At 48.4% G+C, this 17562-nt stretch overlaps 1 protein-coding gene across 14 annotated transcripts in view; it reads left to right on the forward strand.

The window, feature by feature from the left end:
* The window catches only part of LOC142897632 (partitioning defective 3 homolog B-like), a 213101-nt gene that overhangs the window by 155387 nt on the left and 40152 nt on the right, over window positions 1-17562 (forward strand). For all 14 annotated transcript variants that reach the window (XM_076040092.1, XM_076040099.1, XM_076040089.1 and 11 more), the window contains 2 exons: window positions 71-478; window positions 12165-12282. In XM_076040092.1, the coding sequence (XP_075896207.1) occupies window positions 71-478; window positions 12165-12282 (526 nt within the window). The remainder of the gene's footprint in view (window positions 1-70; window positions 479-12164; window positions 12283-17562) is intronic.

Here is a 17562-nt window from a genome sequence, read left to right on the forward strand (position 1 = left end):
AGCAGACTTTCAAAAGTTTGCTGAAGATTAATTTCCCTGATGACCTCTGACCTTTCCGTCCGTCCTGCAGGATCGAGGCGACTCACGCCGAGTTGCGGGACCAGCAGCACCAGGCGGGTGGTGGAGGTGGTGGTGGTGGTGGTGGCGGCGGCGGCGGCGGCTCCTCGGCCTATCAGGACGTGGAGGACGACGACGCCGACCCAAACTACGCCCGGATTCAGCCCTTCAGGGAGCGCAACATGGGCTCGCCGCCGCCGCCGCCGCCTCCTCAGTCGCCTCCCTACGCCGCCACGCAGCACGCCCTCGCCCGCACCCCTTCGCCCCAGGGCCCCTCCCCCTTCGCAGGTCACGGGGGTCACGGTGGCGACCCTGCGGCCGGACCCGACGACGATCCTCTGGACAAGCTGTACGCCAAGGTCAACAAACCGCGAGCGGCCGGACCGGCGTCCCTGCCCGCCTCGGCCGCAGCCAATGACAGGTGAGACGCCGTGACGTCTTTTTTTTCCACCCTCCCGCAAACTTCCTTCCTCCTTCCTCCCGGCGCTCCTCTTTAATGTCCCAGAGTCACGCAGCGTTTGCTGATACTTTGCATTTCTGACTCACTGCTCACCTCGAGACGCCTCAGTCGGGTCTGTCTACCGCAATCTTTTCAGTGTGTGTGTGTGTGTGTGTGTGTGTGTGTGTGTGTGTGTGTGTGTTCGTGTGGGGAAGCTATGGAGACAGCAGACCAAAAAAAGAGAGAGGATGGAACTGTTTGTGCTTCAGAGTGAGTAGAAGTGCTCTCTTACCAGCGGCATACATTTTGTGTGTGTGTGTGTGTGTGTGTGTGTGTGTGTGTGTGTGTGTGTGTGTTTGTCTGTGTGTATGCGTCCCAGGCAGAGAAAAATACAAAAAAGCCAAGCCTGCAGGGCTCAGTGTGTGTTCCCGCCTCTATTATGTCAGTCGCAGCTGACTGACTTCCTCCTGAATATAACTGCCAGCGCTGATGCTCTCGTGGAACAGACACCTTCATCTCCCGCTGCCAGGAGGGGCGGCCGCGTGACGGACGCGTCCACAGTGTAGGCACAGTGTCCCCCACCCTCTTCCCTCCCTCTCTCTCCCTCCCTCCCTCTCTCTCTCTCTCTCTCTCTCTCTCCCTCTCTCTCTGTCTGACCCTCATGCGTTATTTGCTCTTGGCATTAGTGGTGTCAGAGCAGCCCGGTTATTCACTTGCATCGACTGCAGGCTCGGCTGAGATGCAACAGGAGATGCGGCAGGATCATGATGAACGACAGTTTGTTTCCATTGTAAGGCAGACGGATATTCGATTTTTTTTTATATATATATATACCATCCGCTTTCTCAGTTTTCATTCATTCATTTTTTTTTATTTTTTTTTTACCTTCCTGCGTCATAAAGTCCCAAGGTGCTGCCAAAATGCAGCCTAACGGATCATCTTCTATATAAGACCTGCAGACAACAGCGTTATCCTGGACTTTATAATCCACAGCTTCTCTATTCTCTGCTTGTCTCAACCAGCTCAGATTTACTAGATAACTGGACAAGTGTAAAGAATCTAGTTTGGGTCAAAATGTGTGTTTTTTCACTTCCAGACACTCCAAATTTGTTACCCACTTTTTCCCAAAACACCATGCGTATTATTTTATTTATTCATTTTAAAAGCGCACGCCCTCTGACTGCCTGCAGCAGACAGCGCCCTCTTCATTTATATCACTTCCTGAAACCTGATGATGCAGACGGGAGGAAGTGCAGGTATTGGCTGTCTGCAATCGATTGTGCCATAAAGGAAGCTAGAACATTAGCAGCGTCTGCGTGTGCGTGTGTGTGTGTGTGGGTGAGTGTGTGAGAGACTTTCCGTCGCCGTGTGTGTCGAGGCCGGAGCGGCCGTGCGAGTGCGAGAAGGAGATAAACCCGATGGCCGCGCAGACGCCGTTACATCAGCACCTCATCACAGCTGCACGGCCGCAAACCCACAGGAGTGATGTGGTTTGTGGTGGGGAGGGGACATGGATGGGGGGCTGGGGGGGGTAACTCACTCACTGATACAGTGAGAGTGACGCGGTCGCTCCGGCTTGCAGACTGAGTGTGAGATGTAGATAAACTGCTGGCTGGATATTAAAAGCCCAGACAAGGAAACCTGGCACTGCCTCGTCGCTGATTGTGTTGGTAATGATGATAATTTAAGGGCTGGAACACCAGCGGCTGAAATTAGACTCTCCTGTCTGTCTGTCTGTCTGTCTGTCTGGGTTGGAACCTCAGTCTGTCTGAGTGCTTCTTTTTTTTTTTCCCCCCCTCCTCCCCAATTTTCATAACCACTTTCTCCCCAGTGGAAAATTCTGAGCAATAAGGCGTTGATTGAAGGGATGACTCGGGACATTTGCTGAGCGAAAACGCAATTAAATGTTAACGCAATAAGGCGCCGGTATTTTCCTAATCGAGTCATTAAAATGATTTTCATTGGCGTTATTAAAGTCGCGGCACGGTTTTTTTGTTTACCGAAACGCCGGGAGACCGAGTGAAGCCTTCGTTCCCGCCGTCATCAACCTCGCCGGCGTCCAAACAAGAATGTTGCGACGGCTGCGCCAGCGCTGGCTGCCACTTTAACCTGTTCAGCTGCTCGTTAACGCAAGTGGCAGATCCAGTGATCCAGTAGCTAGTTGGAAACAAATTGGAATTCATAAGTTGACTGTGATAATCACAAGGGAGGAGGTTCCATCGGCTCCTCTGCCAGACGTACATTGTATTTATTTTTAGTTTATTTTTTTTGGGAGGGGGGTGGTTTGGTTTTTGTTTTTTATTTTCTCACCCCATCACTTATCTGCTATAAACGGCTCCATTATGGAGCGTGTGTTTAAGAACAAAGCAGTGGTAGCGCCGCGCCGTCTGCTTCACAAACAAGCTACCACTTTTAATTCTAAAGGGCACAGCCGGCTCAATTCCTTCTGCATGGCAGAGTTTAATGCAGACTCATTTACTGAGCTCATTACACACACACACGTATCTCACACACACACACACACACACACACACACACACAGCCGGTGCACAATGCAGTTAGCGCACCATGGCATGAAGGTTTTCAGTGGGGCCCAGCGGCTCTCCTGCCTTGTTTGCAGCCCAGTCGCTGTTTCCTGTCTGCTCCCGCTTCTTAAAACACAGGCAAACACCTGTGCTCAGTGTTTCCCGCCATTCACAGTCTTTGGCTGAGTCTTTCCGACCAATCAGGAAAAACACCACAGATTAGTGCTCTCAAACCCCAACGTGTGTTAAAAAAAAAAAAAAAAAAAATCATGTTTTGCTCCTGGACATTTATCCGCTCGTTTCGAGGTTGTTGGGTTTTCATTGGCGCGTCGAAAGACCGGCAAGGTATGCAAAGAATGCCAAACATTGGAAAGGAATAAATGCATAAAGTCCTCCTCCTGCTCCCCTCCAGCGTCTCGGCAGAGAGATGAACAGATTGGAGAGTTTGAGAGGCTCACGGGGGGGATGGAGGGAGCGAGGCGACCAGGGAGGCGGAGGGGAAGAGGAGCTCTTTAGAAGATTCTCAAGTGGAGAGCAGCATTCTTTGCACACATTCTGCTTACATCTGCACACACACACTTACATCTGCGCACACACACACACACACACACACACACACACACACACACACACGTTATCCTGCCACTGTCACGAGAAGTATTTTGTGGCGCTGCACACTCTGCCGCTTGTGTACAACTGAGGTGGTTAAAATGAGACCCACAAATGAGAAGTACACACACACACACACACACACACACACACACAGTCTTCCCTTTTCATACTTTCACTACTTTGTACGTTCACTCAGCTGCATGTATATATCTGCAGTAGTTAAAATGTCACTCACACACACAGGCACACACACACACACACACACACACACACACACACACACAGAGTCCATTTTCTGAAGTGATCAGCCAAGCCTTGCATGAGTGGTGCCCTTCGTTTTCCTTGAGTGTGTGCCCGACTCCCAACCACCGCCTGGATCTTCTGAGTGGCCCTCGGCAGGTTACCATAACAACCACGACCTCTGCCACTCCACCAATTAGGAAACAATCAGCCTGGAGAGACCAGAGTGGAGAGAGCTTGGAGCGGAGGGAGTCGCATAGTGGGTCACATGACTGACAGATAAACAACAAGCCAGTAGTAAAGGATGAAAGGGAGGGAAGGGGGGGGGGATTAGAGTGGGGTTTTAAAGTCTGATTGTTAGAGTTGAGACAGTAGTTCATGCCATATATCTTTTTTTTTTCTTTTTTTTTTTTTTCAGCTAATTACTAATGGCTCAGTTTAGCGTAAGAGCACGTCGTACGGTTCACTCATGCTTGGCATACAAGCTCAAACCAACGCTTCTGTCGGAAATCCTGCAGCCTGGTTTCCAGGCAAAGCTGTTGAAAAGTGGCAAAGGGAGAAAAAGACAGAACTCCAAGACGTTGAAACAGGGAGATGGGAGACCTGCTTCCTGTTTCAGAGGTGTTGATTCAGAGCAGCTGCACTGCAAAAAAATAACCTCTCATTTTTTTTTATGCTCTATTAAGGATCATAGGTTAAGATATTGGACCTCCATCGGGGTGGTTTCAGGTACCAAGTTAAGGTGAAAAATATGGTTAAGTGGGATTAGGAATGAAGAGTTAGAAACGGTGAAGCAGTGAAAGCAGGGCGGGGTTAAGAGAGGATATCCATCCATGAAAGGCTGCGGAGGAGGGCGGAGCTGCTGGGAACAGCAGCGATGATGGGAACCAGCCGCAGCAAGTGTGACTAGAAAGATTCTACCCTTTTTTTGTTTCCATTTCTTTTGTTCAAGAAGGAAGTGGGTTCTGGAAGTGAAGGAGAGTTAGCGAAGAACGGAGAGAAGCAGCAAACTGGAGAGATTTAGAGGAACTGGCGAAAGATTTGCAACAAAAGGACGATTAGACGGAGGGAATATGGGACGAGGAGAAAGTGATTTAAGCACTGAGCTAAATGTAGAAGTTCAGGCTGGATGCTTCTGGCATCATTTTAGCCGGCAGTGAGTCGGTGCCAGTGGGATTAGGAGGGGAAGAGGTCCGGCCCGGCCCGGTCCGGTCCGGTTGGGGGGTTTGGAGGTGGAAGTTCGGCCTCAGAGAGAGAGATGGGAAAGTAGAACAGTGAGGGATAAAGTGGAGCGAGAGGCTTGGAAGAGACAATGTGAGGGGACTCAAAGAGCGGCATGAGGAGAGGTTGGTGAGGGCGGTGAGGGAGGGCGGGAGGGAGGGAGGGAGAGGGGTAGGCAGGGTCTTTCAGAAAGAGAAAAAAGAAAAAACCAGGACCCGAGTGGCTGTTTTCCGGACTCGATTCATCCCGGTTAATAAGGAAAAGCTCTCAAGAGACACTCGTGCTCTCCGTCCTGTCCTCCTCCCTTCAATGCACTCTTTCTCTGCGGCTCGCTCGGCCCCTGCCTCTGCCTTTGGCCTCTCTCTCTCGCTCTCTCTCTCTCTCCCTCTCTCTCTCTCTCTCTCTCTGCCCCCCCCCCCCTTTCTCTCTCTCTCTCTCATGATTTCCGCTACTTTCCTGTTTGCTCAAGTAGTTCTCAATAAAAAATAAAGCCTATGTAAAGGACATCCTTCCGCAGTGGAACACATGCATTGTTAAAGGATGCACACACACACACACACACACACACGCACTTAAAGTTTCAAGATGCAAGCAAACATCATGCTGCAGGACAGGAGGCGGCTGAGGACATTTTTGTTTTTCCTTCATTCTTTAGGTCCAGAGACACTTGGAAAGGCTTTTGTATGAACACGATGGCAGCGAGAAAAAGAAGGCTGCAAACAGAGGGCTAAACACGCAGCTTCCTGCAAGTCTGTAGCGTTTGGGGGAACGCTTCAGTGTTTGGAGTCTGCAGTGAAACAGGGAGACCTGCACAGTCTCACATCTTGATCTTGGTCTTCCTGCCTCAGACACCTCGGCGCCACCACACGCTCGGCTCGGCTCGGCTCGGCTCGGCTCGGCTCGGCTCGGCTCGGCTCGCGTCTCAAAAACTATGAAATGTGCCAGATTTGTATGGCAACCAGTTTAGCAACCAGCCATTAAAAAAAAAGAACCTGCAGCCGCTTTTCACCGCATCTGACACGCAGACTGAGAGCGACCCGTCTAAATAATGATTATGGCAGCCCCCCCCCCCCCACACACACACACACACACACTCACACTCACACTCACACACACACACACACACACACACACACACTCCCACCCCTCGTACAATAACGCGGACGCGTCGGCGTGCACGTGCGCTAATGTCATGCAGAAAAAAAAGGGGGGGGGGGGGTCGGTGCCAGCCTCCTCCTGCGCACGCTGGCATTTGGACAGCTTGTCTGATTAATGTCATGGCAGTCAATAGAGCGCTAATTACTCCCTGCGCTAAGGCGGCGCCGCGCACCCAGCACTGTCATATCCTGTCAGATGCATTTTAAAATCACGTGTCACTTCCTGTTAGCCCGCGGAGGGAAAAGAGGGCAACGTGGCAACCTGACAGCCCCCCCCAAACCCCTCATCCCATCCCCTTCCTCCTTTGGCCCCCTTCCTTTTCTCTTTCTTTATTTCCCCTCCCATCTGACCCACCTGCCAGCTCGGGTGATCTTTTTGTTGTCAAACTTTATTATTGGAGACGTCAGCCAATTAGAGGCCTAGGCACGAGGTGGAGGGGAGATTAGGAGGGAGAGGTTGACGAAGACGAAGGCGGGGTGGGCTGGGGGGGGGTGTGGGGGAGGAGCAGATAATGAAGAGATTAAGATGGAGTGGGAGCGGTGGAGGAGGCGCGGATGGTATCAAGGTAGGGATGGCAGGTGATTACCTCGGCGGGCTGGGGTGGGCGGGGCCAGGGGGAGGAGCTAAAGATGCTAAGCGGAGGCAGTTGCACGGACAGGCGGGCCGGTGGGATTCAGGCGGAAAGAAAAGTAACACAGTCGACATGCTGACAGCAGAAGAATCATCATCCCTGCAGGCTGCCACCTGACCAATGGGATCTCGTGTCCACATGCACCATGCAGGCCGAGAGCTCGGGGGGAGGTCAAGGTGAGGTCGGGGGGGGAGGTCGGTGGTCCAGACTGACTCGGATTAGTCGGCGTTTCCTGCTGGTGTGTGAACGCCGCAAAGCAACTTTGAAGCCGTTCAAAGTGAATCCGCTTCACTTCAGGTTCACTTTACACTTTTTGGACATTTTGGCCTCTGCGCTTGCCGTAGACGCATCACGTGGCTTTGCACCTGTTGTATTATTGCTCGCTCCCCCCCCCCCCCCCCTTCCCCAAAAAAAGAAGAACGAGAAGAAAGAAAGAAGAGGCGGCAGCCGGAGAGTCTGGGGCCGCTTCCTGCGTCTGGCCGCTGTGATGTATGAAACGTCGGCGCTCAGATTAATCTCTGGCAGAGCTTTTAAAGAGCATTAGCTCGGCTTCATCGCTCATTGTTGCCTCTCCCATTTTCATTTTTCTTTCCCGTTTTATCAGCCGTCTCGTCCTTCTTTACCGTTAGGGATATTAACAAAAGGTCAGCTGGATGCGCTGGAAATGGATCCGCCACATCAAGCAGAGGGTTTTCTTTTTTTTTTTTTTATTGAATTATTCATGTTCAAGTCTCGCCTTAAGGATCTGTCGTTAAGATATGTATTTACACTTGATGTGGAAATTAATATTTAAATGCATCATCGAGAATACAAATGTTGTCTCAGTGTGTCTGTGTGTGTGTGTGTGTGTGTTTATGCAAATTATTTATTCATTTCTTTCCAAAAATGTTCCCCCGTAGGAAGACAATAAAGGGAAAAACAATCCCTAACTTTTCTTTTTGATTACGTCAGACACAACTGTGGCTCTGCGGTGCAGCCTCACTATGAAACATCACAAAACTTACTGAAAGCACGCGGGACAAACTGCACTCTGAGGTTGTTGCTGTGAGAAATCTCTTGGCCTTCACCGTAAATATTTATGGGCTTTAATGACGCCGACGTGTTCCCTCTACTGTCAGCGCTGATATATTATCAGGCCCGACTCTCCATATTATTAAAGGAACTGAAGTCTTAATTATTAATAGCGGCATTATTAATATCAGCTGTGCTGAGTCTGGAATTCCGATTTTTTTAAACATTTATAGAATTATTATTGGTGTGACAGAGCCAGAGCCAAAGATTGATCTCCTCGGGCTGTGTGTGTGTGTGTGTGTGTGTGTGTGTGTGTGTGTGTGTGTGTGTGTGTGTGAGAGAGAGAGAGAAACACAGAGAGTGAGAGAGAAAATATAGAATTAAGCTTGGTATTTTATTTTGAAACGACCCAACGTTCTGACTTTAACTCTGAATTTCAAAATAAAACCAAAACTTAAAAAAATTCCTGCTGCGTTTCACATAGAAGAAGAGATGCACAATTCCTACGTTTGTTTTTTTTTTTTTTTTTTTTTTATCAGACTCCAAAATGGCTCCCATTCATTTCAATGGAGTTCCTCACACAGCACAGACGCTGAAGACGTTTTTGACTTCCGCACTAATGGGCCCATAGAGCATGCGCAGTAGTGTCACTTCCCATCGTACCTCTGTAACTCACATGATCTATTTGGCCAATCAGAACAATTCTGGAGGATGTCACTTACAGACACGTCAGGACGCAGCCAATCAGAACGAGCTGAGACACAGCAGCACGTACAACATTGATTTTCTGGCCTTTATTATTTTTTTAAACAACTTAAAGACTGTAACTGAAAAATCTACAAAATAAAGCTTTGCTATGAATGAGTTTCAGCTCACAGTTGTTCTGTCAGTCATTTTAAAGGCCTTTATTTTTGTATTGCGGCCTATGGAGAAAATACTTTTTGGGCCCATGGGATTTTGTTGCTGCAGTACCTCGAGTGGCCACTGGGAAAGATCGGCATGCCGGCCTATTCCCAGTCCGGTATCCAGTTCTTATGATACATCCATGTCTTTTGCCTACACAAAGGCGCAGAGACGCACTTCCTGTTAGCCGCTAGCACGCAGGTCATTCCTCAGCTCTTTAATGACGGTGACTCACGCAGTGCTTTGCCGTAAACACCTTCTGCCCAGAGCTGATCAGCAGCGTTGTCGGCGTGCATCATTCTGACCATGTGATCTATCTGTTGTTTATCGTGGTTAGATCTTTTCAGGACCGCCCTCCTCCCTTTGTGTGGCCTCATAAATTGCATGAAGTACCCTTTGTGCATGTGTGTGTGTGCATGTGTGCATGTGCATGTGTGTGTGTTTCTGTGGGCAGAAAATGAATGTTGTGTACATTAGCGCCCCGCTCCTCCCAGGCTCTCCGTCACATTAGGCTCGCCAGCAGGTGCGTGCATGTACATGAATGGGAGGTGTGCATCATCCGGAGCTCCCCAACCTCCGACACAAATAATTTTCCCTGTGATGCATAAACATGAAGCAGCTCGATCCAAGGGAGGAAAAAAAAAAAAGAAAAAGAAAGAAAGAGAGAAACAGAGTGACGCCTGCGGAGGAATAAGAACAGCAAACATTTGAATGTTGTCTAACAGCAACTTCAGGATCAGTTCCCCCTGTTTTTATTTTTACAATTATTATTATTATTTTTTTTTTTGCTGATAATTACATTTTTCGCATAATCTGCCCGCGCATAAATTCCCGCCGACTTAATATGGAATCAAGGCCACGCTTCTGAACCAAACAGTTGGTTTCATATGTGTATATCTTTCTTTATTTTTCTGTTTATACCTACACATATTTTATTTTTCTCTATATTCTTAGTTAATATATTTCTTGATATTTTTGCACTGTAGCTTTTTTCTTTTTGCTGCTGTAATTATGCAAATTTCCCCACCGTGGGATCAATAAAGGTCTTTTTCTTCTTCTTCTTCTTCTTCTTTAGTTGAGGTTGAACAGACGCTGAGACTTTGGTCCAACTTGGGGTTTTTTTGTTTTTTTTTCTTCCTCTGCCTAAATTCCCACTCATCTGCAAGCGGCATTAACATACGTGTTCATTTTGAATCTCTGTTTTTCCATGTCTCTGCATATGCACACGCGCCCGCAATTGTGACTGAAAAGAATTCCCACGGTTCATCACTGGTTGTTCTGCAGCATGGTGCCCCTGTTGACAGGAAGCAGGAATATCATCATGATTGATATTTTGCTTTTCTTGCCTTTTTTTCAAAAGAAATGCAAAAAAAAAAAAATGAATGAAGACTCGGAAATGGATATAAATGTGTCAGAGCGTTCAAGAGATGGATCTTTGTGCGTATGTGTGTGCGTATGTATGTGTGTGTGAGTGTGTGTGTGTGTGTGTGTGTGTGTGTGTGTGCACGTGCGCACATGCGCTCATCATCCCCCCCACCCAGTAAAACTTGTGCAGGCGTCTGTCAGGCAGGAGAAACGACTGCTGGGATGAAACAGATGGCTCCGTTTGGCTCAGCCATCATCAGGACAGCTGGCTGGCAGTCCCGTCACTCAGAGTCCTCCCTCTCTTCCTCACTTCCCTCACTTCCTCACTTCCCTCTCTTCCTCACTTCCCTCTCTTCCTCACTTCCTCACTTCCCTCTCTCCCTCTCTTCCTCACTTCCCTCACTTCCTCACTTCCCTCTCTCCCTCTCTTCCTCACTTCCCTCACTTCCCTCTCTTCACCTCCCTCACTTCCCTCACTTCCCTCACTTCCTCACTTCCCTCTCTTCACCTCCCTCACTTCCCTCACTTCCTCACTTCCCTCTCTTCACCTCCCTCTCTTCCTCACTTCCCTCACTTCCTCACTTCCCTCTCTTCCTCACTTCCCTCACTTCCTTACTTCCCTCACTTCCCTCACTTCCTTACTTCCCTCACTTCCCCCACTTCCTCACTTCCCTCTCTCCCTCACTTCCTCACTTCCCTCTCTTCCTCACTTCCCCCACTTCCCCCACTTCCCTCTCTCCCTCACTTCCTCACTTCCCTCACTTCCCTCTCTTCCTCACTTCCCTCTCTTCCTCACTTCCCTCACTTCCCTCACTTCCTCACTTCCCTCACTTCCTCACTTCCTCACTTTCCTCACTTCCTCACTTCCCTCTCTTCCTCATTTCCCTCACTTCCTTACTTCCCTCACTTCCCTCTCTTCCTCACTTCCCTCTCTTCCTCATTTCCCTCACTTCCTTACTTCCCTCACTTCCCTCTCTTCCTCACTTCCCTCTCTCCCTCACTTCCTTACTTCCCTCACTTCCCTCTCTTCCTCACTTCTTCACTTCCCTCACTTCCCTCACTTCCTTACTTCCCTCACTTCCCTCTCTTCCTCACTTCCTCACTTCCCTCACTTCCCTCTCTCCCTCACTTCCTCACTTCCCTCACTTCCCTCACTTCCTCACTTCCCTCTCTTCCTCACTTCCTCACTTGCCTCACTTCCCTCTCTCCCTCACTTCCTTACTTCCCTCACTTCCCTCTCTTCCTCACTTCTTCACTTCCCTCACTTCTCTCACTTCCTTACTTCCCTCACTTCCCTCTCTTCCTCACTTCCTCACTTCCCTCACTTCCCTCTCTCCCTCACTTCCTCACTTCCCTCACTTCCCTCTCTTCCTCACTTCCCTCTCTTCCTCACGTCCTACAAGTGATACTGATGTGATTGGGTTGCAGTGTGGAGGCTTGGGTCCGGCAGCCTGGCCTCAGGTTGCCCTACAGATGCCCTGAGTGCCTCCCTCAGGCAGCCTCTCTCTGTGCCCAACCGGCTAGCTTTGCACTGTGAGCACCACTGCTGGATCCCTCAGAGCCTCGACGCTCTCGGGACTCTCGGCTAAACCAGTGGTCAAACAAATGCCACTGGAACTGCCTGAATGCACTTTTTGTCTCTCCTTCACAAATGTTCTTCACTTGATGAATAATTGAGAAAAAGACAGTCTTTTTTTCTGGTTGATATTCTGAGTGGTGAGCTATTTATCACAGCCTTGGCTGTCTCCAGGTGTTTGGTAGCTCACTGAATGTCAGATGAATCGATCGAACCCGACAGAGGCTCAAACTGATCAGGGTCTCCATTGCAGTATTAATACATTGGTACAGAGTGCACTGTGACAAACCTGAAGGCTAAATTCCCCTGCCATTCTTTTGTCTTTCTGTGTGTGTGTGTGTGTGTGTGTGTGTGTGTGTGTGTGTGTGTGTGTGTGTGTGTGTGTGTGTGTGTGTGTGTGTGTGTGTGTGTGTGTGTGTGTGTCAGTGTGGACAGAATCCAGCAGCTGAGGAGGGAGTACCAGCTGGCCAGGAGAGAAGGAATGGTGCCACCTTACGAAGAACTGGACTCGCGGCGCCGAGGACTCGAGAACGACATGCACAGGGTGAGAACCATGACACACACACACACACACACACACACACACACACACACTCCTCATCTGAAGAATTTTCTGCCTGACGTTGATGGAAACCCGTCCTCCTTTTCCTACCAGGTGAGTCACTGAGTGATCACACGAGCCGTTGTTGCCTTTGTGCTCCTGCTGGTGGACGTTGTCGTCGTTGTCGTCGCTGTTGTCATTGTTGTTTCTGATCGCGATCGTCCGTCTGAAATGCTCGCTGCCTTCACCGCTGCCGCTGATCAAGGCTCCTGGGCTGTTTGTCAGTGGTGAGGTGCCAGCGGCAAAGTCATCCTCCCTCCCATCTGTGAATGAGTCGTAGCTGAGATGAGCTTAACTTGCTTGTCATAGTGATGCATTTTATATTATTTTATATTTGATATATATATTTATTTTTTTTTGATTTTCCCAATAGTCTCAGGTGATTTTTGGAAAAACGCGATCTTGTCCTCACAAATGCACCTCTGAGCTCAGCCTGTCTGGAAAAACGAATTTTTTTCTCCAGCTTCTTGTATTCACCCAGAACCGTGTCAGGGTGTGTTTGGACTTGGCTTGTAGTCCTGATACAGTCCATTGATTGGGGCTTTGGGTTAATCTCATCCAACTTTCACACCAATCTACTCTTTGTCGTCAGGATGCACGTTGAGCCCGTGAACCCACGCGGCCCTATCGACGTACTAGCCGCCGCCGCCGCCGCCGCAAATATTTCCCGCTGCAAAGTAAAACCGCGCCGTCTCATCATTAAGCGGCTCGGGGAGCAGCTAGCTTCTGTCAGTCGCGCCTGACCCGCTTTAATTCAGAGCTGGAAGTCATTTGGTTTGCGGGCAGCCGGGGGGAAATCTCCTTTTCCCCTGCAATCGATAGTCCCACATTAGGCTGCCTCCAAATTAGAAAACTTTGTTGTTGTTGTTTATAGAAAGCCAGAAGAGAGAGAGGGAGAGCAATTAGCATCCTTCTGAGGTGGAAATTAAGCTGAAAGTTTAAGACTTGGAGCGGTGAAGGGGGAGAGGGTGGGTGGCAGAAATCAAAAGAAATGGACACGCAGCATCTACCACGCTGGCTAACAAGCCCCGCCCCCTCCTCTCCTGAAGGATTTAGCATTCATTAATTAAAGGAAGGAGGCGTTATTTACCTCCCTGGGTCTGGAAGAAGACGTTGCAGCATCCCAGTGATGGTGTTGCAGTACTGGAGGTTGGTCTTGGTCTCCAGACCACTTTTTAAGGGTGTCGGCCTCGTCTTGGAGGCATTTTTACTGGGTCTTGGTCTTGGTCTCGGACTGGACGGACTGGGGGTTTTTGATCAAGAGCAGTCAAGACTCAGCCAACACTGTAATGACACGATAATAACTGAGAAGAATCCAGCTGCTGCTGTTTCACGCTCTGTTGGTGACACCCTGACTTATTCCAAGATCATTTAATTTAGTTTGATTTTATGAAGCAAAGATATTTTTTTTATAAAATGGTTCAAAATAGTTGTAAAACCAGCACAATGTTATTATTATTAAAAGATACCTTTCTGAAAAGAGATGTTGCTGTTATTGCAAATTTGAATTTAAAAAAGATATACTGGTCATTTTCTTTCTGTTGTGTTGTTATTTTTCTTTGATATTTAAAGTCTTAGTATTGTCTTGGTCTCGAACCCCAAATGCCTTGGTCTGGTCTCCATCTCCATACTCTCTAGTCTTGGTAATGTCATAAGGTCTGGGTTGGTGGCGTCTTGACTACAACACTACCCAGTGACTCCACTTCTCTTTTTATCACTTTGTTTCCTCTTTGGCCACTTTTTTTTCTCCCTTCAGTAGGATTTGAGGCAGAGTGACTGTGTAGACGTGAGACCAGGACACCATGCACAGACAGAGCTCCTCCTCCTGCACTGTCGCCACAGTGTGTGTGTGTGTTTGTGTGTGTGTGTGTGATGTGACTCACTGCTGCTGCTGCTGTTGTTGTTGTTGTTGTTGTTTTGTTCCCCCTCCCTCAGGCTCCATTGCCATCTCATTGATTCATAGTTAAGGCTGAGCCGTCTATGCTTGCAGAGTTATGTCGCCCTAAAAACAATTATCAAGCGGCGTGTGAGCCACAATACAAGTTGGCTTCCGAGTTTGTGGTTTGCAGTGTCTGTGTGTGTGTGTGTGTGTGTGTGTGTGTGTGTGTGTGTGTGTGTGTGAGTCGACGACAACAGACTTTCTCCCTGAGGAGAGGGGGGGAACTAAATCAACAGGGCGTTGCTGGTGACACACACACACACACACACTGCGGGGGAAGCCAGCCAATTGTTGCGGTGGGCGGCGCGGCGCAGCCTTTGGTGGCTGATTTAATTACGCCCAAAACACTTTCACCCAGTTTGTCTTGTCATTTGCGCCTAAAGATGTGTGTTTGTGTGCAATTAATCTCCTAATTGCTTGTGACATCTTTTGTTGTGCCGCGCAGATTGGAAGGAGCGACTCAATGCAAAGTCAACTAGACTCTGACTGTCTGGTGGCTCAGCTCCAGACTGCACTTCCTGCTGCTGCTTTGGCTTTAACCTCAGGGCTTTAAAGGCATAGTTCACCCACAACTCATATTTCCCCCTGTCTATCTCAACACTTAGTGGACGAAGGTTCACTTTGTCTGATGGACTTGATGGACTGAGTTTGTGGACTAAAACAAAAAAAAAAAAAAAAAAATCACCCCATTGTAGCCTCAGAATCTGAAAAATGAAATGACGAAGATAACAAAAATGTCACACTAACCAACATATTTTCTCACTCCGACAGATTGTAATTCACGCTGTTGTCCACATGGTGGTAGGTGGATGTAGCTAACAAACGTCACTAGAGTCGTGTATCAGTGTCAAGTTTAAACTATTGCAAAATCAAAATCAATAAATCCTTAATCCACACCGACCAAGCCTTCAAAGCTTTCCTGGAAGAAGCCTATTAATTGTAGTGACTCTTGGTAAATGTTTGATGTAAAAAATAAATAAATAACTAAATAACTTGAAGGAGAAGCAGATGTTGTGGTGATCTCTGCTCCGACCGAGAAGGAAAATCCATCGTTGTCGATGTGTTTTTTTTAAAGTCCATCAAGTTGTAAAAGTCAGAAAGAAAAACAGGGAAGTGACAAATGCAGCACGTGTGAGTCAGTGTGTGTCTGCGTGAAAGAGTGAGTGTGCGGCTGGCGGTTTCCTGACCTTTGACCCACCGTGCCAGACTTTTTTTTTTTTTTTTTTCAAAACCATCTCCAGGATCAGATTTGATTGGTGGAAATGCAGAGAACTGGTGCAGGGAACTGTAACCCAGTGAGCGAGTGGCACAAATACAGCGTGTGATGAGTCAACGCAGTGTTGTTTGAGCGGTTGAACGTCTGATGCATCGTCTGACGCCAACCGAGCGGCTGGTCACAGACGTCTTCCATCGACTCTCTGCTTCATTCAGTGGTGAAAACCCAGAGAGGAGCCCAGCAGTTTGGCTGAAAACTGCATTTTCTTGATTCTTCATCTTGTTCAATGTGCCGTTGACCTCGTCGCGTTCGGGGAGCCTCTGCAGTCTTTTGGTTTCGTGGGGCCCGCGGGGTCGAGAAAAATAGCCGCGAGGATTTCACCCACGATGACCCGGGAACTGGCGAACTTGAGCGAGTTGACTCTGGGCCCGGGCCAGCTGACCGCAGTCCATCGCCTCTGCTGGGAGGCTGCTGCTCAGGAATCACGTCAGCCTCTGGTTTTCTGATGAATCTGTGTTGGATAAAAAGGAAATGTACGGTTTTCTTCACGCAAAAAAAAACATATAAATGTACATAATTCAGGCGATAATTGTTGAACACGGACGGAAACGTCATTCAAATGCGATTCTGCTAAATATGTATGACGGTGTTTTCAAAAGAATAATAAACAGGCCCAAGTAGACTTTGCGGGGCCGAAGGAGGACGTCGGCTCCGTGCATGAATAAACCATGTGCTTAGCTTGATGACTGCTGATTCTCTCATTATTCATCCGACTCTTCTCTGCTCGGCCCAAGTCGATTGTGGCTGCGAGATTCCGCAGCAAACGCACGCGAAGACGGAGGCGAAGAGCCGAGCGGCGCGGCCCGACCCGGCTCTTGTCTCTGCGCTGATGCATTCACAGAGCGCTCGCATGAAATGCTCGTCCTCTCTTGTTGTTGCCCGCAGTGGATTCGCACTTGATCTGATTCTTATGTTTATTTATTTATTTATCTATTTATTTATTTGTTGGGCTGTGGAAGGACGGCGGCGCCCACGCACAGAGCCTGCAAAGGTCCGGGCGGGGGGGTTGCGGATCACATTCGGGGTCTTTGTGGTTTTCGGAGAAACAAAGTCGAGCAGCTGCTCCCTCTTCGTCTTGTCTTCCTTTTATTTTATTTCATTTTATTTTATTCTTATAAAATTGATTGGACGACACTGCATTGAGGATTTAACACCGTTGGCACTTTAACCTCCCGACCGTCTTCCTTCAGTTTTCTTCTTCCAAGATGATATGAATGCAGCCTCAGCGGCAGCCTCCACTTGGCCCGCGATAAAGTAAAAGCTTTTTTCTTTTTTTTTTTGGCAGCGAAACTCAGATTTTGGGAAAAAAAAAAAAAGAAAATCTTTCAGGTCACTTCACCACCACTCGAATCATATCCTGTTGATCGGGACCAAATTCCCTTCACTGTCAGCTGCGTATCCGGTCCTGTAGTGTAGTTCACGCAGACTGCAGTGTGTGTGTGTGTGTGTGTGTGTGTGTGTGTGTGTGTTTTCTTGTGTGTCCTTATCTAGCAGTGTGTGTGTGTTGGGTGTGGGTCTTTCTTTCTGTCTGTTCTCTGAACTGAATCCAACATTCTCAGCCTAACCTTGACACTGTTGCCGTTCACACACACACACACACACACACACACACGCACCATTGTCTGCTTCACAATAGAATTTTGGGAAAAAACCCTGCCGTCCGATCCCACTGTGTCTGTTTGTCTTTCTGTCTCTGCGTCGTTTACGACACTTTTCAGCCCGCTTTCGCCCAAATCTTTGGTCTGTTCCCTCAACAGCATGTTGTTCACTTGTGAATTAGTAGCATTTAACCATAACAGTGCCTCGGATACATCCAGTACTTATAAATGCTGCAGACGGACTGGAGCGGTCAGAGTTTCACCATCTTAAAACTGTCAGCAGAAATAACGAGCAAAACGTGTTTTCTCTCTGCTGCAGGGGCAGAGTTGAACACATCAGCTGCACGGCGATTTGTTTTCTTTTGTATGATGTACTTTTAAATTGCGCATTGCTAAAATGAACGGCGATT

The sequence above is a fragment of the Nelusetta ayraudi genome, unplaced genomic scaffold (genome assembly GCF_046127955.1).
Source record: "Nelusetta ayraudi isolate G7.1 ecotype Tasmania unplaced genomic scaffold, CSIRO-AGI_Nayr_v1 ptg000060l, whole genome shotgun sequence".
NCBI classification, from domain to species: domain Eukaryota; kingdom Metazoa; phylum Chordata; class Actinopteri; order Tetraodontiformes; family Monacanthidae; genus Nelusetta; species Nelusetta ayraudi.